At 42.3% G+C, this 27,060-nt stretch overlaps 1 protein-coding gene across 3 annotated transcripts in view; it reads right to left on the reverse strand.

The window, feature by feature from the left end:
• MBD3 (methyl-CpG binding domain protein 3) overlaps positions 1-27,060 on the reverse strand; it is a 49,162-nt gene that overhangs the window by 15,323 nt on the left and 6,779 nt on the right. For 2 of the 3 annotated variants that reach the window (XM_073595437.1, XM_073595451.1), the window contains exon 2: positions 16,065-16,274. The exons of the other annotated variant lie outside the window; for it this stretch is intronic. In XM_073595437.1, the coding sequence (XP_073451538.1) occupies positions 16,065-16,274 (210 nt within the window). The remainder of the gene's footprint in view (positions 1-16,064; positions 16,275-27,060) is intronic. 3 annotated transcript variants of the gene reach the window in all.

Raw genomic sequence — 27,060 nt, forward strand, 5'->3', positions numbered from 1 at the left:
ACTTTTTTTTTTTTTAGCTTTGAACAGATGAACAGAAAACTTTTGCCGTCTGTGTCCCCTTATGGAGTTTCACTATTTGTCATGTTTAAAGAAAGAAAAATTTCAAATTTTGGGTTGTCCTCAAAAAAAAAAAAAAAAAAAAAAAAAAAATAGATAGGGAATATTCTAATAGGGCACTAGCTCTGGTGACAACCTGGGGTTTCCCTCACTTTGGAGGGATTTCTCAAGAAAAAAAACAAAACAAAATAACAGTTTTGCCTAAATGCAGCCTAGCCGATGCAATGACTTTTTCATTCATTCAGAGACAAGAGGCACATTTTATCAGAAGTAGAGATCAGAGGTGGCCTGGCTAATCACCAAGATAATAGTCTCGAGCCCATACACCAAACATCATGGATGCTAGTTCCTAGTCAGGGCACACAGAGCACCAAAAGAAATTAGAGTCGTACCAGTCGGGCACCGACATAGCAATTGCCATACAGAACGGCTCTGATGTGTTAAAGTCTAGAGATGTTAATATGAAAAGTTATAAATAAGAATAAGTAAGCATTAGAATAGGGGGATAACCTTCAGTCAGTGTGCAAATCTAACAAGTTTAACCTAGCGCACACCGCCACCCTTCCCCAGCAAAGTCAGTGAGGAAGCTTGTGATAAAGGAGGAGAGGTGTTGCCATTACTCATGAATCAAAGAAATGGAGAGGAAGGGTTGGACATGCATATCCAATTAAGAGCCACAAACCAAAACTTCGCCTCCACCAAAATGAGCAGCATACAGAGGTACAGAAATCCTTCAGGGTGGGACTATAGCCAATATCATGAGAAAAAAGTCTTGATTGGCCAACAAATCCAGGTGAACAAAAACAAAAACAAAAAAAAAAAAAAAAAAAAAAAGGGGGAAGGAGGGTACGACAGCTGGAAAGTGCTGTGTCTGTAAAGCCTCACCTTTAAAGTAACACAGATAGCAAAACGTCCACTAAAAATACCTTTTTTATCCTTTATGATGGTCAAGTGAGCATCATTCTGCTCTTAAAGCGGATTTTCACCCCGTTTTTAAAGTCCCTGTAAAAGTGAATATCTGTCACTCCTAGAACATAATTGGAAGTTACCTTAAATATACTTCTTCCTCCCCCCCCAAGATGATTGAAGTAGCTTTAGTCCTGTTGACCCCCTGGGATATCATCACATATCCCAGGAGTCTTTGGGTAGTGAAACAGAGCAATGAGTCAAAGGTGTGTGCCTGCATCGGAAGGTGATGGGAGGAAGAGTCAGTCAGCTTCCACTGTGCACAGTCCGAGGTTCTGCCAGCTGGTGCAGGCAGGATTGGAGCAGTTTACTACATGTAGTGACGGCTGCTGCTGCGGGGAGGATAAAAGCGGTTTGCTATGTATAGCGGCGGCGGCTGCGGAGAGGATAAAAGCAGGTTACTATGTATAGCAGCGGCTGCTGCGGGGAGGATAAAAGCAGGTTACTATGTATAGCAGCGGCAGCTGCTGCGGGGAGGATAAAAGCAGGTTACTATGTATAGCAGCGGCGGCTGCTGCGGGGAGGATAAAAGCAGGTTACTATGTATAGCAGCGGCGGCTGCTGTGGGGAGGATAAAAGCAGGTTACTATGTATAGCAGCGGCGGCTGCTGCGGGGAGGATAAAAGCAGGTTACTCTGTGTAGCAGAAGCTGCTGCTGCAGGAAGGATAAAAGCAGTTTACTATGTATAAAAGCGGCTGCTGCAGGAAGGATAAAAGCAGGTTACCATGTATAGCTGCGGCGGCTGCTGTGAGGAGGATAAAAGCAGGATTACTATGTATAGCGGCGGCGGCTGCAGGGAGGATAAAAGCAGGTTACCCTGTGTAGCAGAAGCTGCTGCGGGGAGGATAAAAGCAGGATTACTATGTACAGCAGCTGCTGCATGGAGGATAAAAGCAGGTTACTGTGCAGCAGAAGCTGCTGCAGGAAGGATAAAAACAGGTTACTAAGTATAGCGGCGGCTGCTGCAGGAAGGATATAAGCAGTTTATTACGTACAGCGGCGGCTGCTGCTGCAGGAAGGATAAAAGCAGGTTACGCTCTGTAGCGGTGGCTGCTGCTGCAGGGAGGTGCAGAGAGACTGTGTGTGTGTGTGTGTGTGTGTGTGTGTGTGTGTGTGTGTGTGTGTGTGTGTGTGTGTGTGTGTGTGTGTGTGTGTGTGTGTGTGTGTATCTGTGTCTAGCTGTTCCAGGAAGAGACCAGCCATAGTCTTCACTTGCCCTTACTACAAATGGACACCATCACAATATAGCACAGCACCGTAAAAATAAGAGCTTCACTTCATATTAAGCCAACTCTAATTCATATACCTGGCAGCTATAGGGTTTTTGAGCTGTATTACATGCACTGTGCAGGATTTTGTACAGTTAAATGACAGCGAGGCTCCATGTAGGAGCCACTTTTATTCATTTAGCCGGCAATGGCATTAGGTTAACAGCCAGCATAGCTGTACAAATCAAGAAGAAAAAAAAAAAAAAAACCCCAAAACACTGGCAGAAACAATAGGTATAAAGAATAGGATTGCAAAAAAAAAAAGAAAAAAAAAAAAAAAAAAGGGGGGGGGAATAGAGATATATTATATCTCTATCCCTTATGCTAAACATCTGGCTCAGTTACAGAAAGCAGCACAAAAACACCAAGACAACAATATCCAATGCAAAAGGGGAGGGGAGCTATGCCCCCCCACCAATGTCCCTAAATCACAGATGTGAATGTGGCCTGACTGATACATTTGCAGGAGGGCTTGTTCTGTTGAAAAAGAACCGAGACTTACTGTCTGGATCGCCATATGAAAAAAAAAAAAAAAAAAAAAAAAGACTAAACAAAGAAGACTAGTGCATCCATCACATCTAAGAATTGTTGAGCTGCATTACAATAAATGTTTGTGTTCAAAACCACTTTAATCTGTGGTGTTTGGCAAAAGGGGTTTTAGAAATAACTTTTAAAATGCAAGTTCGTACCATTTATGATCATCCACTAAATATTATATATATATATATATATATATATATATATATATATATATATATATATATATATATATATATATATATATATATATATATAGAGAGAGAGAGAGAGAGAGAGAGAGAGAGAGAGAGAGAGAGAGAGAGAGAGAGAGAGAGAGAGAGAGAGAGAGAGAGAGAGAGAGAGAGAGAGAGAGAGAGAGAGAGAGAGAGAGAGATATATCTCTCTCTCTATCTATCTATCTATCTAATGGATTTGATGCTCACCTTTTTCTTTTTCCCAATAGACAAGGCACATATCAGGAGTGCCCCTACTTACCCACGCCATTTATCTTAGCACTGCAAACTTTAGCAGAATGCATAAGGCAAATTTAATGCATAAAATTAGGTGGCATAGACCATAAGCTAAAACTGATAGATTCCATAAGCAACTCGGAGGGATAGGGCACAGAACTAAGTCAACTGGCAATTACACTGCTGGCCCCATTACAAGTTCAAAAAGAAACAGCTCTTTGGGTAAAACAGTTCTTTTCTGCAATCTAAGGGAAAATAAATAAAGAAGAGTACACTTGGCAAACACTATTCAACAAACCTATTCCTAAAATGACTTATGTTGATCACACATCTCCCAAGCCAAACAAAGACCCTGGAATCAGGTGGGATTTGTCCCCCGTAGGCAGGCAGGAGATGCCATTAGACGACTCCTCCAAATCCAACATATAGCTCATGAAAGGTCCCCGGAGACAATGTTTCTTTCTTTAGATGTTAACAAGGCTTTCGATACCTTATCCTGGCCCTATTTGACACAGGTCCTCACTCACTATGGTTTCGGCACCTCCTTTTTGAGTTGGGTCTCAGCCATATATCACTCCCCCCAGGCTAAAGTGCGTTATTATGGATATGAATCGCCTACTTTCCCTATTAAGAGGGGAACCCGTCAGGGATGCCCGCTCTCCCCACTTCTATTTATACTAGCACTTGAACCTCTGGCGGAGGCCATACGCTCCCACCCAGATATATCAGGAGTAGAAGTAGCAGGCACCACGCACAAACTGTCAATGTTTGCGGATGACATTTTATTAACCATTACTAAACCCAGAATCTCCCTCCCCAACTTATTCTCTCTTAGACTCCTTCGCCTCATTCTCAGGCCTTTCAGTTAACCTGACAAAATCTAAAGCGATGTCTATCAACCTTCAGGCCCCGGAACTAGAATCCCTACAATCGGCATTCTCATTTCAGTGGTTAACCTCACTACCCTATTTGGGTATTAAACTTACTCCGAGGTACTCGGGATTATACCAAGCCAATTTTCCTCCGCTTTTCCGAAAGCTGGAGGCTATGCTTGCCTCATAGTCCACACTTCCGATTTCTTGGTTCGGCAGAATAGCGACGGTACGCATGACATACCTCCCTAAATTGCTCTATTATTTTAGAGTTTTGCCAGTCCATGTGCCCCCCCATATCATTCGAATACATCAACGTAAATTTATGCAGTTTATATGGGGCAACAAGAGACCCAGGATCAAGAGACAAGTACTTTACGCATGCAAAATCAATGGTGGCCTTTCAGTTCCTAATCTGCAAGCATATTATACAGCTGCGGGTATCGCTCCATTATCTCACCTCCATGAGAAACAACAAATGCCACTATGGGCCACCATGGATTTAGTCGACGCACACCCAACGCCTCTAGCTTCCTAAAGCACATCGCCCCACTACCATAGGTCCCTGTCTGGCTCACTCCCTTAAACTGTGGGATGCGGTTAAGTACTCAGCAGGCCTAATTTCTCCTCATCTCCCACTACTTCGTCTCCTCCACTGCCCTTTATTTCAACCAGGTTGTGATAATCCATTGCAGTTTTAGTGGTGGTCTGATAACGGCTTTACAGATATCCATTCGTTACTCACCCCAACCAAGATCATCCCTTTCGCAGCTTTACATTCCTCGCACGATATCCCCCTTAGGGAGCATTACAGTTACCTGCAAATTAGGCATTTTCTCCAACAGGTTACAAAATCCCATTCGGCCCCCTTTACCATGACCCCATTTGAAAGCCTTTGTAGATCGCGCCCCCAGTCCTCAGGTCTGATTTCCCTCATATATATCGCTATAACTAATTCCAAGACGCCACCATTGAGACCCTATCGTCTCCAGTGGGAGGCCGAAATCGGGGAAACAATTAGACCCGGAGGACTGGCAAGGTATGACTATTATGCTATCCAAATGCTCCAAGAATGTTCTCTTCTTGTAGAACGCTTACAAAGTCTTCTATGGATGGTACTATACCACGGCTAGATTAGCAAGCTTCATCCCATCTTATTCCCCCCTCTGTTTTCGTGGGTGCTCACAGGAGGGCACCATGGCGCATATCTGGTGGACCTGCCCCAGGGTTTGCAGATTATGAGTCAGAGTATACGCACTATTACGCAATCTTTTTAATACCACTATAAAGCGGGACCCTTTTGAGGCCCTTTTATGGAAACCGATTGCAGAGCTTCTTCGTCCTAAACGCCAATTAGCAGCACATATTTTTACCGCAACTAAATTGACCATAGCAAGGGCCTGTAAAACTCCGAACCTTAGCTTTGAAGCAGTTAAAAATTGTGTGAATGATATCATGGTAAACGAGAAACTTACGGCCATACTGTTGGACACACATGATAAGTTCCTCAGGATATGGCAACCCTGGGTGACCCATAACCGTCCATCAAGATTTGACTTAACGCTTCTTTCCCTATAATGAGCCTCCGTTCCCCCCACCCCAGGGTCCTCCCCTCCTTTCCCACCACCCTCTTCTCCCACTTTCAATTTCTCTCTCCTTCCTATTCAGGCCCTTGGGCTTAAGTTTACAGAGATTGGATATTTAAGGTAACAAAAAAGTTATTCCATACAAAAGGTATGTTATCTTCTTTGAAGTTAATCAATTTAATCCGATTTTATTTCTGGTTCCTTTTTTTTTCCTAATGCAATGTTACATATTACAATAACATCTCGCTATGCATTTTTTAAACGTTTATGAGTGTTTTGCAAACATAATATTCTGGGTTTGCAGTTTACCGCTATGCTAGTAAACACGAGATGAAGACACTCCTCAGTATGTAGCCTGGCCTCAGCCTTGAGCTGCCTGAGACCAGGCTTAAATTCTTGAACCTCAGTTCTACCTGCCGGATTCCGGCAATCTTATACCTGTTAATTCATGATGTATCCATCACTGTTTTGTACTATTCTGTTGATATATATTTTCAATAAAATTCTTTGTACAAGAAAGACCCTGGAAAACCTCTAGTGAATTTCAGAGAAGTTAGGAAAAGAAAAAAAAAATAAATAAATAACAGCCATCTTGAAAACGACAGAACAAAATTCTGAAAATTACATAATTACATACAAAAGCCTCAAACAGGAAAACCCAACAGACTGGCATCCTGAAGAATACATCCCCATATACCACAGCTCCAGGACCTCACCCACTCTACAGACCCACCTCCCTTTGTTTCTTTTATATTTCACTCCTTTCTCCAAGATACCCTGCTAAAGGATAAGTAACATGTTTTTAGGGTGTAACATGCTCCCACCCCATCATATTAAAAATTGGAGCGGCTATGCAGAGCTTCACCCATGTCATTCATTCGCTGTGAACTTTGAATGCATAAACTACAAGTCCCATCTGCTGCAGCAGACTTGCAGTTCTCAATTAACTACTTGTGTTCCCTTGTCCTCAATTATCTACTTGGTCACTGATGGGCACCCTTGTAGTCCATTGACAGCTTTCAGGTTTACAATGTCTGCAGGAGCCCGACGTTGCACCCTTTACCCACTCATTGTAGCTACAATGCTTTGCAGGGTTCTGGGGGGAAAAAATAATGCACTATTTTTACTTTAAAAATACACATTTAAAATTTTTTTTCTTAAAAGTGAGCTTAGCTTTTAAAACATAAAAAACACATCTATACCTAAAACTGAATTCTGGGAAAAGCAAAATGTTCTCCCTTGCAGGGGGGGGGGTTGTATCCCATGCACTCCAGCTATGGGGGAATGGGATGGAAGACAGACTCAGAGGGTGCACTTTAATAACCACCTGTTATTGCAGGAGACCAGGATATCACTAACCACCATTTTGGATTGACAAGCAATGCTGTAAAGCATGGTGGAAATGCATTTCTTATGGTTGAATGGCCTAGGATCTTAAACTCCCTGGCAGTAATCCCAAGTGTGGCTCAGGGTTAATTTTCAGTACCGAAAGCGGTAACCCCGAGCCACCCTCGGGATATCCCTGTACTTCCCTGTATTACTTACCTTGTCCCCATGATCCCGCAATGTCCTCCGGCTGATGCATCCGTCTTCTGGGTTCCGTTCTCTACGAGTGCCGCGACGTATGGGGGCGGAGCCCGGCGTCAAACAAAAAAACACAAACATAAAAACCCACACAATACATTGTAATCCGTTAGGATTACATTACTGAATCAAACCAATTCACCTCAGTCTTGTCCCTAGTGCTTTGTCCAGTGCCCTGCCTGCACTTTTACTGTTCTTTCTGCCTGGAAACTTAGAACGTCCATGGCATCCAAAAAGCGTCCCGAAAACAGCGATAGTGAATTAGAATCACTTGCAGAATTGAGCAATAGAGATTAGTGGGGAAATTCGTCATCAGACACTGAAAAGGGACGACAGCGACGATTCTGCGACCAACCTCAATGATGTGCGATCTTGGTGCTCTATTGGATGTAGTACGGATCAGGCAGCGCCCCCAAGATTCCCATTTACTGGAGCATCTGGTATGAAAGACGTTGAACACAACAAACCCCTTGGCATACTTATTTCTGACCGATGAGGTTATTGGAAAAAAAAAAAAAAAAAAAGTTACTGGGACAAACTGGTACAAAGAGCAACAAATTAGCTACTATGCATCAGAAGTTTCCAAGAAGCAGAAAGTGGGAACCAGTCAACAAAGATGACATTTGGAAATTTCTGGGCCTAATAATACTTCAGGGAGTGGTGGGAAAACCCCTGCAGAAGTGGTATTGGACAATAAAATTACTTACCACTCCATTCAGTCATGTCAGAGTACAGATTTTCCCTGATCATTAAATATTTACACTTTGAAAACGAAGAACTTGATGAAACTACTCATCCTGCACCAAAACTAATTTGGGAAGTATCTCAAATGATTCCAAAGAATTTCCAACAAAGCTATGTGCCAGAAAGAGATATCGGTATATATGAAAGTCTAATGGCCTACAAGGGAAGGCTCAGCTGGGTACAATACATTATATCAAAGAGCACGATTTGGCGTAAAATCCTACATGCTATGCGAATCAACTGGCTACATTTGGAATTCAGTCATATACACTGCAAAAGGAACAAAATTCTATCCAAAATACAGCAACCATGGAATGGCAACATCTTCTGTTCTTTCACTCATTGAGCCATTGCTAAATCAGGGCTATTGCGTAACATCTGACAACTTTTATACGTCTCCTGAACTTTATGAGTTTCTTCTGCAAAACAAAACAGATGCCTATGGAACCGTTAGGGCTAACAGGCACAACATACCGCCAATATTTGGCAATAAGAAACTGAAGACTGGAGAAATGGTTGCCTGGCAGAAAGGAAAAAATTATGGCACTACGATGGTGCGACAAGAGAGGTCTGCCTAATTGGTATTCATAATACATCCACCGATATGGTACGCACAAAAGGTGGGAGAAAAAAAAAAATAAAAAAATCATGAAGCCACAAGCAGCGATAGACTACAATAACACCATGGGATGTGTCGACAGAGCCGACCAAGCAATATTTTCTACAGAGCAATGAGGAAACAGCAAAAGTAGTACTACAAGAAGATCTTCAGGCATCTTCTTAAACAATGCCTACATTCTGCTCAAAAAATGTGTGACAAGCCTATGATTCATTCGGACTTCATTTGGAAAGTTGCCAAACGTATCCTTGTGAACCACCAAACACCAGCAATGGCTGTAAATAGAGCTGTTGGCGTCATCAACCCGGAAAGCCTGACTGGTCGTCACTATATGGACTACATCCCACCAACTGAGAAAAAGTCAGCACCTACAAGGATGTGCATGGTGCATGGTTTTTTGCTCGAAGCGAGAGGACAGTGGAAAGAAAAAAAAAAAAAAAAAATCAGAAAGGAAACCAGGTTCCATTGTCCCGATTGTGAAGTCAGACAAAAATTTACAACATTTTTCATACCTAGGATGTTTACTAAACCAATATGCAGGGTCTAGTATTGCAGAAACTAATAATATTTCACCCTTGTTTCAACAAAATTTCAGTGTTTTCGGTTTGATTACATTATTGAATAAAATGTATTATTTTTTATACTTATTTATAGTTATCATTTAGGATTTCGTGTTTCAAACTTCATCATACCTGGGATGTCTACGAGACTCTTGTTTGGACAGATTCCTAAGAATTACAGGCCTACAATATAAAACAAAATTTCCATGCAAAAACAATGTACCGCTTTGCCCCTTAAAAATACTGAAATAATCACACCGCCAGGGAGGGTAACGTGGACGTGTCAATTTATTTACGCTATGTGCAGTATGCCTAATATTAGGTCACTATAAAACACATCCAACTATTTTTTACCCCTCAGAAATAATAGTACTCCACTTGACAATGCTTATAACTGCTTTACCTTCCAGAAGGATACATTCCTGACATTTCTCATCTTGGTACAACGTTAGACTAGATATAGCTGTAACATGGTGTAAAAAGGTAGCATTAGCCTTTAAACTATATCTAACCTAGAGGTCGACCGATATGGGTTTTTCTTTGGCCGATGCCGATATTTAGAAATCGCGCTGGCCGATATATGATGCCGATTTTTTTGGGCTGATATATTAGGCCGATTTTTTTTTTTTTTTACCCTTCATCTCATAAAATCTAACAGTTAGACCCCTTTCACACTGGGGCGTTTTTCAGGCGCTTTTGGGCTAAAAATAGCGCCTGTAAAACGGCTCCCCTGCAGTCTCAGTGTGAAAGCCCGAGTGCTTTCACACTGAGGCGATGCGCTGGCAGGATGTTAAAAAAAAAGTCCTGCAAGCAGCATCTTTGGAGCGGTGTATACCACTGCTCCACCACTCCTGCCCATTGAAATGAATGCGCTCTGCTGCTGAAGCGCCTGCAAAGAGTTTCGGCAGCAGCGCTTCATGGGCGCATTTAACCCCTTCCTTGGCCGCTAGCTGGGTTATAAGCGCCCCGCTAGCAGCCGAATAGCGCCGCTAAAACGCCGCTAAAACTAACAGCGTTTTACCGTCAACGCCTGCCCCGCTCCAGTGTGAAGCAACCTTAAGTAATAAGTGATACAGAAATTTTTTTACATTTAAACATTTATTAAACAAAACAAACCTCCAATCAGTTCACTTCTCTGTATAATTTAGATTTAAAAAAAATAACTATCTTAAATATTAAATACACAAAAACAGGTAATCAAAACTTTTGGACGAAAAAAAATGGGCTACCTTTACTGCTTAGTTTTTTTTTTTATTTCATTAATTTTTTTTAAAAAAAATTGCGTTTGAAAGACCGCTGCGCAAATACCGTGTGACATAAAATATTGCAACAACCGCTTTTTTATTCCCTAGGGTCTCTGCTAAAAAAAATATATATAATGTTTTGGGGGTTCTAAGTGAATTTCTAGCAGAAAATACAGGATTTTTACTTGTAAGCAACAAGTGTCAGAAAAGATTTAGTCTTTAAATGGTTAAACTGAGAACTTCTACACACGGAGCTCAGTTCATTGATAAGAAGATACATTGTATCTTTTCAAGTTCTTCTTATCAGATTTGGCAGGCTGCCCAGGGGGGAGAGAATCCTCTCCACAGATAACCTCGGGGAAACTTGCATTGACTTCTATTACAGAAGTCATTTGCAAGTCCCGATGAAGTTACAATCAGCTTTTTTTTTATCAGCACAATCTGCCAATGCCGATTAAGTAAAAAAAGCCAAATATCAGCCGATATATCGTCGACCTCCAATCTAACCCCCCCCCCCCCAAAAAAAAAACCCCAAATACATCTCTCTTGTCTACATAGTTTTCTCTACTGTATCTATAGAGGAAGCCATATTTGCTACCAAGGCTGGCCTTTAAACGTGTCTGCCCTTTCTCATCTTTATTACATGGTGGCTGATGTTATTAGCATTTTACAAAAGAAAGGACGTGTGCTTCCTGCTTAGCTCCCAGAAGTGACAAAGACACCACATTTCTAGCAAGATCAGCAGGTATCAAAAAGAAAACTATTGCACATAACACATCTACATACTGATACGCTGCAATAAATGAATTAGATACATACACTTTCACATTGATACGATTATAGTTTTCTACATCTGTAGCCCCCAGCGGGTAAAAAAACGGGTGCAACATGTTCTAAAAGCTAAACTGGTCCTTTAAAGCAGAACTATCCTTTACAGTCATGAAGTTGCTATTTTAGCCTCCATTTAATCTGCAGTTGCAATGGTACTGCACATTTGATGGCTTGACAATTCAGTTGAGAGCACAAGCAACTGACAGTTATTCATAGAATGCCTTGAATGTAACAGTTTTGAGGAAAAGTTAAATTGATAGGTTTAGTTCCACTTTAAGTTAGTCAGTCAAAAGGCTGTTAGGTGAATGCTGGCCATTTATTTAAACCCATTATATCGAATGGGCTCTTCTCTTCAGTATAGATTTCATGTCTTTGCTTTATAGTTTAGATATTCACCTGCCTAAGGCCACACATGTGTAGTGCTTGTGGTCAGTCTTTTCTAGCAAATGCTCATTAAGTCTCAGATGCTCTATCCTTGAAGACTACTAGGGAAAACTTGAGTAAAGGGTATCCCCTGCTTATTATACATTATACTAAGGGTAGGCAAACTTTGAGAAGGGAAGGTCTCCAAGGAAGAGATCAAAGATCACCCAGGTGCAGCTCCTTTAACTAGCAAGCCCCCCCCCCCCAATAGAAAGAAGGGGGGGGATAAAGAAAACTTATAAAAATCTAATAGAACAATTTTTACTGGGGAAAACAAACAAAAAAAACAAACAACTTAGCCTACCTTAAATGTTAGAATCAGTGAAAAACCTTGGCATTAACTTTCATTTACAATTTTTTTTTTCATGCCTGGGGAGTAATTAGTCACCCTAAGTCTGATGCAGGAGTTATAAGTTCTAGCCAGTGTAAGTAGTATGTAGGGCAGTGTACACGGGGGGGGGGGTAGGCAGGCCCACCACAGGGTCTGATAGAGAGACAAAGACACAATGTACTGTTTAAAGTGAAAGGAACAGTATTTTTCTTGAAGTGATAAATGAATACATTATTCTGCCAGCGTCATCTTTTAAAAAAAGTGGTCGTTTCTGATTGGTCAATAAGGACTCTTTTGGGTTCCTTGAACATTTAGTCCATTCCCCTAAAGTCTGACAAATCAATGTGACAGCTATAGCAGGTTGCAAAGAAGGATCTGTTAAGAAGAACAAAGATTTGGAAAGGACGTTGACAATTCAACTGAGAAAATGCACTGTAAAAGTTTAGACAGTCATTTACCATTAAGGAAGCCTAGACCAACAACAGTAGCGGCTTTAGGCACAGGATGCTGTGGACACTGCCTTAACAAGAACCAATATGATATTCAAGTCTAGGAGCTATAGACAGACTGATTCAAAATCATTCTAGATGGGTTTGCAAGACTCCTCATTAAAGAGAACATTCACAGCTGAGTACTTAGAAGCTGCTACAGTTGAAGGAATGTCAGAATAGGTGTGGATGTACACATTTGGCCCATGCACTATCAACTATAAAAGGCAGCAATTTTGTTCATAAAATCTTGCATAGCTGTCAAATTTTGTAAAGGTCCTTCAGCAAGGACACAGTAGGCAGCCCCAAAGCTGTTAGTAGATCAGGAGCTTGGGATCTCACATATTTCACCGCAAAAAAGCAGGTTACACCTTTATCTGAGAACAGGGAAAACCAACAGTGGGGGAAAATTTCATTTCGCCACACTCCTGTAGGGCAAATTCCAAGAGACTTGTCTTAACTGTAGGCCTTGAGAACACATTGCTGCGAACAAGCACAGTATTAGGGTACTGTAAAGTGTTGTATACAGAGCCCAGTTTTCAACATCACATTCAGTGCATTTTTGGACTGGGTCATAACAGAGCCTGTGCCATAGTGCTGGACCTGTAAAGCACTTTGCAGCTAACAAACCACTTTTGTATCTGGGGAGTGCCGAAAGATCATATTATAGGCAAGCTGTGCAATCTCCAGCCCGATTACAGCACCAAGGATTAGCTACACAGGATAGCTCTAGTAGTGTGCGCAGCAGTGGAATGATGAAGTCTTGACAGAAGAATAAAGTATTTTTAAAATTCTTTTTACATTTCTAGTAAAAAACGGCTAACTTTTTCTCAAACGATAAGAGGAAAAAAAATAAATAAATAATATGTCCATCCTCCTGGAACACTAGCAAAAAAAAAAAAAAACCACAAACAAAACAAAAACGCATGAGAGTGGGAGGGGTTATACCTGACTAGCCACCATTTTTTTGTTTGCCTTTGACAGTGTACAATACCTTCTGTAGGCAGCAGTACAACTCGACTGATTCTGTGTCCCTTAATCATAAGCCAAATTAATTTTGTGCTCAAGATACAGTAGCATACATCTTCTTACATCAAGGAGGTAGAACACCTTTTCCTTAGCTGAATTACAAGAAAAGTAAAATAATATTCTTGGTGCTGGGGAAAATTATATGTGTTCATGGACAACGCTCTAGCCTTCGCGTCCCTTTCTGACCAGTCTTTTTTTTCCTGTCCCAAATCCTTTGTATTTTGTGCCTGGTTTGCACCCCAAAAAATCTTTGTACCCTTTCTTTTAATAGGAAAGGGCATTTGATCTGCCAAAATTATCCGTAACCACTTCTGTATCTAACCAAAGAGGGGATCCTCTGAAAAGACACTCCGCAAAAGGTAGGTTTTACGCCACACTCAGTGGAAGTAATGATTTACAGCTGAGGATCTGGAAAACATTCTTACCAAGTCTATTGAGCAGGTCTCTGCAAAGCAAAAATCTAGAACCTTCTCTTTGGGTGTGATGTTTTCCATATAGTCCTTAATTTGTGTCAACCAATATTCTAGGTTTCTAGTCATACACATCAGAGATAGTGCTGACCATAAAAAGTTCATCAACATGCTTGAAGTCCTAATCTTTGCATAGAGGACATCATGTCATCCCTATCCCGCCTTTCCTCTAGCGGGGAGTTGAAGAGGGTATTACTAGGCTCACAGGCATGGTCATCTTTCTCCTCAATCTTCGGCCACAAAAAAGAGAGAAGAGCACATTATCTGAAGGGACTAGTGGGACACAAAGCTGAAGGACAGAGAAGATCACAAGGGGTCTTTAAGTTTGGAGGTAGGACAGCAAACACCTGTTACATTAGTAACACACGCGAGTATAAATTATATGAAAGTTAGATCAGAACACTCATGCATAGTCATTCGATAATCTACAAATCCAGCGTGTCACGTGAATGACGATATCCATAAAGAGTCTTGGCATTTGGATGCAAAAGACCAAATTGGACAAGAGTTGGGCCATATAGCGCTATAGGACTAACAAGGTTTAATAGATAAGGTACTGATACTGTGGCTGATAGGAGTCAAAATGTTACACCCAAGAGATTATGTGGTTGACTAAGGGGTTTAGGGTCAGAAAGCAAACACCTAAGTAATTAAAAAGTTTAAAACTTTTCACACAAAACATTTTTGCAGGTTGTGGCAGACAACTCTTACAAAAGATTGTTAAGCACATTTCTGAAATTGTGGAAATTACAAAAGACACATTTCCCGTTAGGAATTGGAGGACTTGGTTTCTTCTGAAGCTTTAGTCTGCAACGAAAAACAAAAACAAACACACAAAAAGCTCGAGGCTACTGCAGTACTAACCCTCTAGAAAAAAAAAAAAAAAAATACATTTGGGTGCCAAAACAGCAAAGTCAATCGCACCAATAAAAAAAGAGAGGAACAGTTACACAAGCCCAATTGCCCACATCAGTTCCAGGACAACTCGGGATTTAAAACAAAAAAAAAAAAAAGTCAGTCAAAGCTAAACTCTAGGCAAATATAAAAAGACACAAATGAGTGCAGCTCTGTGATCATTAAGGACTGTTGGACATGGGATGCAGGGCCCATGCAATGCATAAACACAAGTAGTATAGGCATATACAATAAATTTTCCATATGCCTGTATGTTACAATTGTGTTTGTGTGAGTAGCGCCATGCACAGCCATTCATGTCTACGGGTGGCTGTACACAGAACCTGGGCTACCCAGTTAGGAGTCAGGGAATGCTAGCATTTACAATGCAGGGGCTCAGTTTCTCATGTGCAAGAGCCCTAAATATACGAGGGTTCTTTTTTTTTTTTTTAAAGTGCAGAAACTTTTTGAAGACCCCTCGTATATACTGGGCTGGAGTGAGAGGAAGTAGCAGCACAAAGGGCCAATCAGTTCATTTGCAAACCAGGAGCATGCTGATGGAAGGAGAGAATACAGTGAAAAAGCTCACCACTGTGCTGCTTCTCCTTTCACTGTCCAGTCATAGGTTGGGTCAAGTCCAGAACAACCTGTTCTCAGATGAAGTCGATTGACAACTATCAAACTGAGCACACTTGGCAGCAGAGCATTTCTGCAGGGGCAATCTCTGGATTGAAAGTGAATACTGCAGCAAAAGCTGGTTATGTTTTTTTATTAAGCTGCTCATTTTATCTTGTTATTTTTGTCTGGGGTTCTGCCTGAAGAAAGACTACTATGGCTCTGCTTACCTGAGGTGCCACTAGTACCTGTGGCACATGGCACCACCAATCAATAACAGTGGCCACAGGAAACGCATGCCACCTGTCCTGAAACTCCAAGCAGTTCTGGCTCTCCCTGAGCATGGAGTCCCAGGAGTTAGCCTAGATAGCAAAAACTGGCCCAGATATCAAACCATAAGTACCTGCAAGGGGAAACACCAAGGCCCCAAGCCCAGTAAGCAAAAACCAAACATGGGCAGGACAGCACCCCCTGAGTGCCTGGCCTCACTCACCCGAGCTTCAGAGGAATGTTTCTGTCTGGAGGAGAAAACACAATAACTGGCTTCATGGAGGAGCCTCCTTTTAAACCTGCGGTGGTTTGTGTCTCCTGTCTCTGGTGGGTGTTGTCTTGCTCTCTCAAATGCTGTCCTGTAAAGACGCCTTTTGGGGAGGGGGTACCTTTCTGCAACTGCTCAAGCACTCCTGTCACTGGACAGCTTGATCTGTATGTAAATGTGGTGGAAAACATAAAGGCAAGTAAAATAGAAAAGAAGGATTTTACTTACCAAATATGATCACTTCATGTAATAAAAACATACATTTATCAGAATACAATATTGTTTACAATTACCCTCAACCTTTTGCTGCCAGATCCCTTTTTTTTAGTTTTTCACACACATGCTAAAATGTGTTTTGTTTTTTTTTTTTACATGAAAACATCTGAACATATTTTCTGAAAGGCAATTTCTTTTAGGTCGCATGACATTAGTGCAACTGTTTCACAATCTGATTTTGTAAAAAAAGACATTAAAATCAAGTTGAGTGCACACAAATAAAACTAAATTCTCAATTTTTTCTGTATATTGAGGCCGTATTGAGTAATTAGTGTGGGTATGAGTTTGTCAAAATGGCAACAAACTGACACCCAGAATTAGCCATAGGACACTCAAATGCTTTACAGTGCATCAGTTTAGTTACCTGTAAAGTTCCAGAATGATTCCTCGCTACAGTGTTCAGCGATACCAATAATGTATTGTGAAATCTTTATGTACCCATTCAAGCATTTTTGCATGACTTTTTTTGCCCCCCCCCCCCCCCAAGTAAACCCTGATGTGATAATATGTAGAGCGACAGGTACTCTGTGGAGGTAGCTGGGATTTCTTGGAACCCTAAAGCCTCCTCTACACTGCCCCCAATCAAACTGAACAGACTGTTTCCCCAGCCGCATCTCGGTAGGTTTATGAAAGCTGAAGTTGGCTCTGTAAAAAAAAAAAAAAAGACAACCTGGCAACTTCTAAGTTTTACAACCCAATACTGTTGTACCAGTGCATGGTTAGGCATTTTTTTTCTTGCATATTGATGAGAAGTATGTTATCTTCTATTAGGCATTTATAGCCAAGATCACATTGAGGATATTCACTACTGTATTTGTACTGGTGACCATTGTCATCAAAACAGAAAGGGAGTGACATTTAGAGTTTAATTCCCATAAGAAGATGTGAGGAGGAATTCTGTATGAGGGGTTTTAACTCTTCTCCAAAGTTAACCCAAAACAAGTTTTGCCTATACACTGTAAAGCTCAACTCCAAGCAAATAAAGACCAAAAATATCCCTTGCAGTGGGGCTGCCCATTTTGTCTAGAGGACAGAAGAAACAGTTTTACTTGTCGAATCCTTTGCTCTGATGGCGTTGCACTACGATCCATTGGTGGACTGTTCCTCAGCATCCTCACATCCAGTGCAGGGCTATAGACCCTACTCTTGTCTTGATGTCAGGACCCTAGACCGGTGTAGCATGGGGGTGCAGATGCTCTGGGAACCGGTCTTAGGTGCAGGGAGTAGCAAAGGACCGGGTAAATAAATCTCCTTTTAATGTTCCAATAGACATAAAATGAGCAATAACCCTTGCAGTGTGGACAGTCACACTGCAAATTATATATATATTTTTTTTTAATTTGCCGGTAGATGGGCTTTAAAGCAACTTTACTGCTGTTGGGTAAAACATGAAAACTAAATGTACAATAATACTAACTAGTCTCATCAGTGTATGGAATCTTTCCTCTTTTGCAAAGCTATACCAGTCACACATTTCTGGTGTGATGGATTTTTGCATCTCTCTGCTGCATACTGTGGTGCCAACAGCTAAGTTAAGGTCACTAATGTGCGTTCTCAGGAGGTACAGGGATACAGTAGTGATCCAGCAGCCAGCATATAGAAAGCACAGCACGTGGCAGTGAGATGCTGATAACCAAACATGGGGGTGTCAGATGCTGCAGGTTCCAGCTGTGGTGCAGCTCTGCAAGAAAGCAAAGATTACATTCACTGACAGCAGGACTGGCAGCTTTTACAGGCATCCATTTCAATCTCTAGACACCAGTACCATAGATCCTGCAGGTGACTGGGACAACAGCTGTCAACACACGGAGCAGATTTTTCAGACTCCCGCTGAATTAGCCAAAAAAATAAAAAATTCTATGGCCCGATTTGCAGCACACGGTTCAACCAAAGTCAATTTTCAATTGACTTTCTGCAACGGAGTGGAGGCAGAAAATGATGCAGGCACTGTTTAGGTTTTCTGACAGATGTGGGTGCAGGCTATCAGAATACAATTGACAACACTGCAGATCCATTCACTCACACTTAATGCGGGCAAGGAAATTGAGGGTTTTCGCTCATTCAGCCTGTGGGGCTGGCAAGAGAAATCTTTAGGTGTATGGCCAGCTTAAGACAAGCTTTGAGCAGCAGGATTTTGCATACATGACACATTTATAATGCTGAATGAGTTGCTTACAGTTGAAAAAAAAAAAAATTGAGCCCCTATGTAATAGGATTGTGTACAACGCCCTAGTAGATGTTTTTTTTACAAAACTCAAAATGTGCTCTTGCACATGGGCCAGCTGAGCCTGTTCAGCATAATTGCCGGCATATTTCCTTTGTTTGGGCAGCCCAGGTGCAGTGTACAGCCTGTCAATAACATGAATGGCTGTGCTTCACTGTACTATTGTATATGGCAATGCTTTTGTAAACACAAGAACATTGTTACTGGCATAAGCAAAAAAAATAAATATAGGTGATCATACACTATACAAATTGATTGTACAATCTCTTTTAGATCTACCATTAACTATGTAGTGCAAGGACCTGTCTGATCGATACAAATTGAATAAATCTTTTAGGTTTGCCCACACATTATACTGTTATTTTTAAATCTAAAGGAGACTGGATAGTGATTGCACAATCAGATTGCATAGTGTATGGTCAGATTTAGACTTAATGGAAACAATCTTACTAGCATGACCCAAATATGCATTTGATCTGTACAGTGCTGCAGAAGTTGGTGCAACAAAACAACTTGCTTTGTACAATAACCAATAAGACTTCAGTTTGCAATAGTCAACCACTTGAAACGAAATCTATGGTAACACCATACACTTTCATTTTACAACATCAGCATTGTAATAACAATACAAACAGTTAGATTTGACAATTCAATATAAGCTTACTTGAAAAATCTCCTTTCAAGTTATGAATTCTGCCTGTCATCACTTTCTGCAATTTTCTTAATTCCCTGCATGCTTTGCAGCTTCTCCTCTGCTGTGTACTTTTAATTTCCAAAGACTACATATTCCATTGTACCTTGCTGCCTGCAAGCAGTGGTTCCTATACCGACAACTCCTCTCTGCACCACTGCATTTCAGAAGGCAGACTCTGTGAAATGTGCGACACAGCAATGCCTACTCATAGGGCATAGCGAATATGTGTTATAGAATTCAAGGAAGTAAATGTGTGGGATTTTCAAAGTTTACAAGCTTCAAGATAAATTTATATTACTTGGAGTAGGCTAGAAAGAATTAAAAATAATTTGGAAATGAATGTATGATTTTATAGTGGAATTCTGGGCTTATACCAACTAATCTTTAAGTGTCTGTAGATGCATTCTCTCTGCAGCAACGGGAAAAAAACCTTATGATCAGTTCCCCCCCTAAATATTTACCTGAGCTGGATCTCGATCAAGCACTGTGCCTGAGAGCAGCGGCGCTGCTCTCTTTACCCCTCACAGGTCTCAGTGAGGACAGCAAGAGCCATTAGCTCCTGCTGCTGTCAAATACAGTGTCAATAGGCACAAAACATGGCTCAGGATTGAGCCCACATTTGTGTCATCCATAGGTAATGTATTCCTAAGGTGGCACACAGAAAAGAGGAGCAGCACAGAGTGCCAGCAGAGGACCCCAGAAAATGTTTGGAGCCACTCTGAGCAATACCATTCCACAGAGCAGGTAAATAGAACTTATTTTTATTATTATAACAAAAAACACATAAAAAGGACCTTTACCCTTTACAACCACTTTAAAACTGCCCCCACCTTCCTAACACATTACCTACCCCGTGAAAGATCGATCTGTATATTGTACCTATTCTTGGGTCTCTCTGGTCACATGATCAGCTCTCCTCTGTCAGTTAGCAGCAGCTTCAGGGGAGAAGAGGGAGCACCGGCAACAGATGGCCCATAGTAGGTCACTGGTGATGTCACCGCTCAGGCATTCCAGCCTGTGACGGAGCACTCTCTCTTCTCCCCTGTCGTAAAAGCCATGACTAAATTGGAGCAGCCTGAGAATAGCAAACACGTGCATCTTTCTGCCACAGGTAGTATAGGTGTTAGAAGTGAGCGAGAGCATTTTTAATATTAGTTGGGATAAGCCTGAAATTTCACTATAAAGGGGCAAGTTCACCTTTTCATGAAAAATGGTGAATTCCAAACATCCTGGTCACCCCTCCGGACCCCACTGCACATAGAGTCTGCAATGCCCCATGCTGCCAGTGTAGCAGCCCTTAAACTGCAATACACCACCCTGGAGTAAATATCCATCCATATTACTCGCAATGGCAAGAACTCATTGGTCAGTGTGACTGTGATCACACTTGCCGAAAAAGGGCTCCCCCCTTCTAGGAGACCTTACCAAAAGAATCAGCCTCAGATGTGCTTCTCATTGGTCAGCACAGTCACATGGCTGCAATGAGCGTTATGATGGGTACTCACTCTGTGGCTAGGAATTGCGGTTTACAGACCAGCACGGGGGCATCACAACTGCTATGTGTGGTGGGGTCACCAGGATATTTGAGGATAGTTCACCTTTTCATTTCTTTGTGAAAAGAAGAAATGTACCCTTTTAAATTCTGACCACAGATACACTTTAGAAAAAAAAAAAAAAAATTCAAGTTGCTCTGAATTACCAAAGATTTCCATTAGGCCTCATGCACTTGGGTGAGCACCAAATATGCTTTCAGGAAAATGCCTCTAATCTCATGTATTTACATGCGTTTACAGGCGTATGCTGTATGAACGTCAACTCATTCCATTGGCTAGAATAATCGTTTATTCTAACCACCAGAATTTACACACGTGTACATTTATGCGCATACATGCGTAAATTATGTTCACAAGGCTCTTTACAAATGCAGCTTTGGGGCATTTTATATCTCTGAATGTTGTTATGCCAATACATGCATAAACACATGCATGCGCATGGCCACATTAACCACTTGCTTACTGGGCACTTAAACGCCCTCCTGCCCAGACAAATTTTCAGCTTTCAACGCTCTGATAATTTGAATGACAGCTGCGCGGTCATGCAGCACTGTACCCAAAATAAATTTTTATTTTTTCACACAAATAGAGCTTTCTTTTGGTGGTATTTAATCACCACTGTTTTTTTTATTTTTTGCTAAAAAAAAAAAAAAAAAAAAAAATGAAAAAAACGACAGAAATTCCCCCCCCCCCCCCCAAAAGAGTTTCATAGTTTATTATAAAATGTTGAAAACCGGTAATTTTTCTCCTTCGTTGATGTGCGCTGATGAGGCTGCACTGATAGGTGGCACTAATGATCACTGATGGGCACTAGTAGGTGACACTGATACGCGGCACTGATTTCAGCACTGGTGGGCACAGATAAGGCAGCCGCGGCTCTCTGTGCGAGGGACCGATGTCCCTCTGACAGAAGCCGGTGAGCAGCTTTGTTTTTTCCCCTCATGCTGTCAGTGTGAGTGGAAAAAAAAAAATCTTCTGTTTACATCACGTGATCAGCTGTCATTGGCTGACAGCTGATCACGTGGTAAGGGGCCGGGATCGTGGACTCAGGCTCTGCGATAACAAAGCGCGCCCCACAGGGGGCACGCAGACAGCTCATGCATGGGAGGATGTCATATGACGGCCTCCCAGCAATTAAGGCCTGCGCTGTAGCTGTCATTTTACTATAGCGCAGGCGGGAGGAGGTTAAACACGCAGCTGCATTCATGGGCCTTATAATAAAAAAAAAAAAAGGGGGATGCCCCAAACAGCAGAATTTTTCCTGCTTGTGTGCATGAGCCGTTCTCCACATCTACCAATGACACAGGGCAAACTACACTGCCCTAATCTATGCAGGCCATTCTGGAAACAGCCAATTTCGTTCCTTCACATGTGTGGCTTTTGGAAGGTATCTGTGCCTGATAGAATTACTATGGAATATGGATATCACCTGTGTGGAAACTTTAGGCGTGGATCATGGACCATGTTGCATCTCTGACAAATATTGTGGATGAGGACTAAGGCTCAAGTCAAAGCTATAGATCTGTATTTTAATCATGTGACTCTTAGTCCTCAGAGCACACAGAGCTTAAAAACTGCCGCTGTTACAGGCATCGAGCGGTTCTTTTTTCACCCTGTATAACCCCCCCGTTAGCCTGTGTGTCCATGCACACAGACGTTTATAGGCATATTAGAAGGGGAGCATTTACAGGCTAAAAAAAAAAAAAAAAAAAACACACAACAACAACACACATCAGGAGAGGAGGTGAAGAGCAGAAAAAAAAAAAAAAGTGAACACACCTAAACACAAGCTGTGTCTTGCGTAATGCATTCCAATGGCCAGATCAAATGAATACTCTGGCCAATGGAATGCATTTACGCTCAAATGCTAGACAAGTGTATATGCAAGTGCAATACATGATTTTTAAGACTTTTTATTTTTTTCTGGTTGATTTACAACACATGTAGTCCAGTGCATTTTTCTTGGGCATCAAAAATGCATGCACAGCATTTTCCATGTCTTCCAATGGCCCTAGTTCACACCAGTGCACACTGTTCCAGCGCAGGCACCAACCTGCTACTATTTTTGTCTGCATGGAATAAAGCAAAATATATGTAAACTAACCAAAAACACACAATGGGGTTTATTTACTAAAGGCAAATCCACTTTGCACTGTAAGTGCACTTGGAAGTGCAGTCGCTGTAGATCTGAGGGGGACATGCAAGGAAAATAAAAAAACAGCATTTTTGCTTGTACATGATTGGATGATAAAATCAGCAGAGCTTACCCTTATTTCAGATCTTCCCCTCAGATCTACAGCGAGTGCACTTGTAGTGCAAAGTGGATTTGCCTTTAGTAAATCAACACCAATGTCCAGAGATTTTTCAAACGTCCAAAAAAATAAATGGGAAAAAAAAATGCACCGGAGAACATCGTAAATGCATAAATACACCCAGAAAGCAGAAATTGTGGTGTGAACCAGCTTTCTTCGGCCAGGAATTCTGGTTTTCAGAGGGGCTATTACACCCATAACCAAAAAGATAATATATTGCAGCTTACCAACAGTTAAAGTGGTTGTAAACCCTAAAAAAAAAAAAAAAAAAAAAAAAAAAAAAACCCTGCAAGACAACAGCATAATGAGCTAGTATGCATAGCATACTAGCTCATTATGAATTACTTACCTGAGATCGAAGCCCTCGCATCAGTCCTCGTTCACCTCTCCGGCGGCCGACATCGCTCCCGGGTATGTGCGTGGGAGCTTGCGGGTATGCGCGTGGGAGCCGACGGTAACGGCACCGTCCAACTGAAGCAACGGCACTTACGATGACGTCGGCACATGCAAATACAGGGGATATCTCCTAAACCGTGCAAGTTTAAGAGATATCCAACGTAGCTACAAGTAAGGCCTCATGCACACGGACGTTTTTACAGCTGCTTTTTTTTCAGCTTAACCACTTGCCGACCGCCTAACGTATATATACGTCGGCAGAATGGCACGGGCAGGCAGAATCATGTACCTGTACGTGATCTGCCTCCCGCGGGTGGGGGGTCCGATCGGACCCCCCCCCGGTGCCAGCGGCGGTCGGCATTTGACTGGGAGCGTCGGGAGGCGAGGGGGAGACCATCCGATCGTGGCCCCCCCCTCGCGATCGCTCCCAGCCAATCGGAATCCTCCCCTGCCTGTGTGTAGTTTCACACAGGCAGAGGATGTGATGTCATCTCTCCTCGGCTTGGCAGTTTCCGTCCAGCGCCGAGGAGAGAAGACATGTAAGTGCACAACACACACAAACACACACAGTAGAACATGCCAGGCATACTTTACACCCCCGATCCCCCCCCGATCGCCCCCCCAATCACCCCCCCCCCCCCCGTCACAAACTGACAGCAAGCAGTATTTTTTTTTTTTTTTTCTGATTACTGCAGGGTGTCAGTTTGTGACAGTTACAGTGTTAGGGCAGTGAATATTACCCCCCTTTAGGTCTAGGATACCCCCCTAACCCCCCCTAATAAAGTTTTAACCCCTTGATCACCCCCTGTCACCAGTGTCACTAAGCGATCATTTTTCTGATCGCTGTATTAGTGTCGCTGGTGACGCTAGTTAGGAACGTAAATATTTAGGTTCGCCGTCAGCGTTTTATAGCGTCAGGGACCCCCATATACTACCTAATAAATGTTTTAACCCCTTGATTGCCCCCAATTAACCCTTTCACCACTGATCACCGTATAACCGTTACGGGTGACGCTGGTTAGTTCGTTTATTTTTTATAGTGTCAGGGGACCCGCCGTTTATTACCTAATAAAGGTTTAGCCCCCCTGATCGCCCGGCGGTGATATGCGTCGCCCCAGGCAGCGTCAGATTAGCGCCAGTACCGCTAACACCCACGCACGCAGCATACGCCTCCCTTAGTGGTATAGTATCTGTACGGATCAATATCTGATCCGATCAGATCTATACTAGTGTCCCCAGCAGTTTAGGGTTCCCAAAAACGCAGTGTTAGCGGGATCAGCCCAGATACCCGCTAGCACCTGCGTTCTTCCCCTCCGCCCGGCCCAGCCCAAGTGCAGTATCGATCGATCACTGTCACTTACAAAACACTAAACGCATAACTGCAGCGTTCACAGAGTCAGGCCTGATCCCTGCAATCGCTAACAGTTTTCTTGGTAGCGTTTTGGTGAACTGGCAAGCACCAGCCCCAGGCAGCGTCAGGTTAGCGCCAGTACCGCTAACACCCACGCACGCACCGTACACCTCCCTTAGTGGTATAGTATCTGAACGCATCAATATCTGATCCGATCAGATCTATACTAGCGTCCCCAGCAGTTTAGGGTTCCCACAAACGCAGTGTTAGCGGGATCAGCCCAGATACCTGCTAGCACCTGCGTTTTGCCCCTCCGCCCGGCCCAGCCCAGCCCACCCAAGTGCAGTATCGATCGATCACTGTCACTTACAAAACACTAAACGCATAACTGCAGCGTTCGCAGAGTCAGGCCTGATCCCTGCGATCGCTAACAGTTTTTTTGGTAGCGTTTTGGTGAACTGGCAAGCACCAGCAGCCTAGTACACCCCGGTCGTAGTCAAACCAGCACTGCAGTAACACTTGGTGACATGGCGAGTCCCATAAATGCAGTTCAAGCTGGTGAGGTGGCAAGCACAAGTAGTGTCCCGCTGCCACCAAGAAGACAAACACAGGCCCGTCGTGCCCATAGTGCCCTTCCTGCTGCATTCGCCAATCCTAATTGGGAACCCACCACTTCTGCAGCGCCCGTACTTCCCCCATTCACATCCCCAACCAAATGCAGTCGGCTGCATGAGAGGCATTTTCTTTATGTCCTCCCGAGTACCCCTACCCAACGAACCCCCCCAAAAAAGATGTCGTGTCTGCAGCAAGCGCGGATATAGGCGTGACACCCTCTATTATTGTCCCTCCTGTCCTGACAATCCTGGTCTTTGCATTGGTGAATGTTTTGAACACTACCATTCACTAGTTGAGTATTAGCGTAGGGTACAGCATTGCACAGACTAGGCACACTTTCACAGGGTCTCCCAAGATGCCATCGCATTTTGAGAGACCCGAACCTGGAACCGGTTACCGTTATAAAAGTTAGTTACAAAAAAAGTGTAAAAAAAAAAAAAAAAAAAAAAAAAAAACACAAACAAAAATATAAAATAAAAAAAAAAATAGTTGTTGTTTTATTGTTCTCTCTCTCTATTCTCTCTCTATTGTTCTGCTCTTTTTTACTGTATTCTATTCTGCAATGTTTTATTGTTGTTATGTTTTATCATGTTTGCTTTTCAGATATGCAATTTTTTATACCTTACCGTTTACTGTGCTTTATTGTTAACCATTTTTTTGTCTTCAGGTACGCCATTCACGACTTTGAGTGGTTATACCAGAATGATGCCTGCAGGTTTAGGTATCATCTTGGTATCATTCTTTTCAGCCAGCAATTGGCTTTCATGTAAAAGCAATCCTAGCAGCTAATTAGCCTCTAGACTGCTTTTACAAGCAGTGGGAGGGAATGCCCCCCCCCCCCCCCAACGTCTTCCGTGTTTTTCTCTGGCTCTCCTGTCTCAACAGGGAACCTGAGAATGCAGCCGGTGATTCAGCCAGCTGACCATAGAGCTGATCAGAGACCAGAGTGGCTCCAAACATCTCTATGGTCTAAGAAACCGGAAGCTACGAGCATTTTATGACTTAGATTTCGCCGGATGTAAACAGCGCCATTGGGAAATTGGGAAAGCATTTTATCACACCGATCTTGGTGTGGTCAGATGCTTTGAGGGCAGAGGAGAAATCTAGGGTCTAATAGACCCCAATTTTTGCAAAAAAAGAGTACCTGTCACTACCTATTGCTATGATAGGGGATATTTACATTCCCTGAGATAACAATAAAAATGATTTAAAAAAAAAAAAAAAAAAAAAATGAAAGGAACAGTTTAAAAATAAGATAAAAAAATAATAATAAAGAAAAAAAAAAAAAAAAAGCACCCCTGTCCCCCCTGCTCTCGCGCTAAGGCGAACGCAAGCGTCGGTCTGGCGTCAAATGTAAACAGCAATTGCACCATGCATGTGAGGTATCACCGCGAACGTCAGATCGAGGGCAGTAATTTTAGCAGTAGACCTCCTCTGTAAATCTAAAGTGGTAACCTGTAAAGGCTTTTAAAAATGTATTTAGTTTGTCGCCACTGCACGTTTGTGCGCAATTTTAAAGCATGTCATGTT

This window comes from Aquarana catesbeiana, linkage group LG01 (genome assembly GCF_042186555.1).
Source record: "Aquarana catesbeiana isolate 2022-GZ linkage group LG01, ASM4218655v1, whole genome shotgun sequence".
NCBI classification, from domain to species: Eukaryota; Metazoa; Chordata; class Amphibia; order Anura; family Ranidae; genus Aquarana; species Aquarana catesbeiana.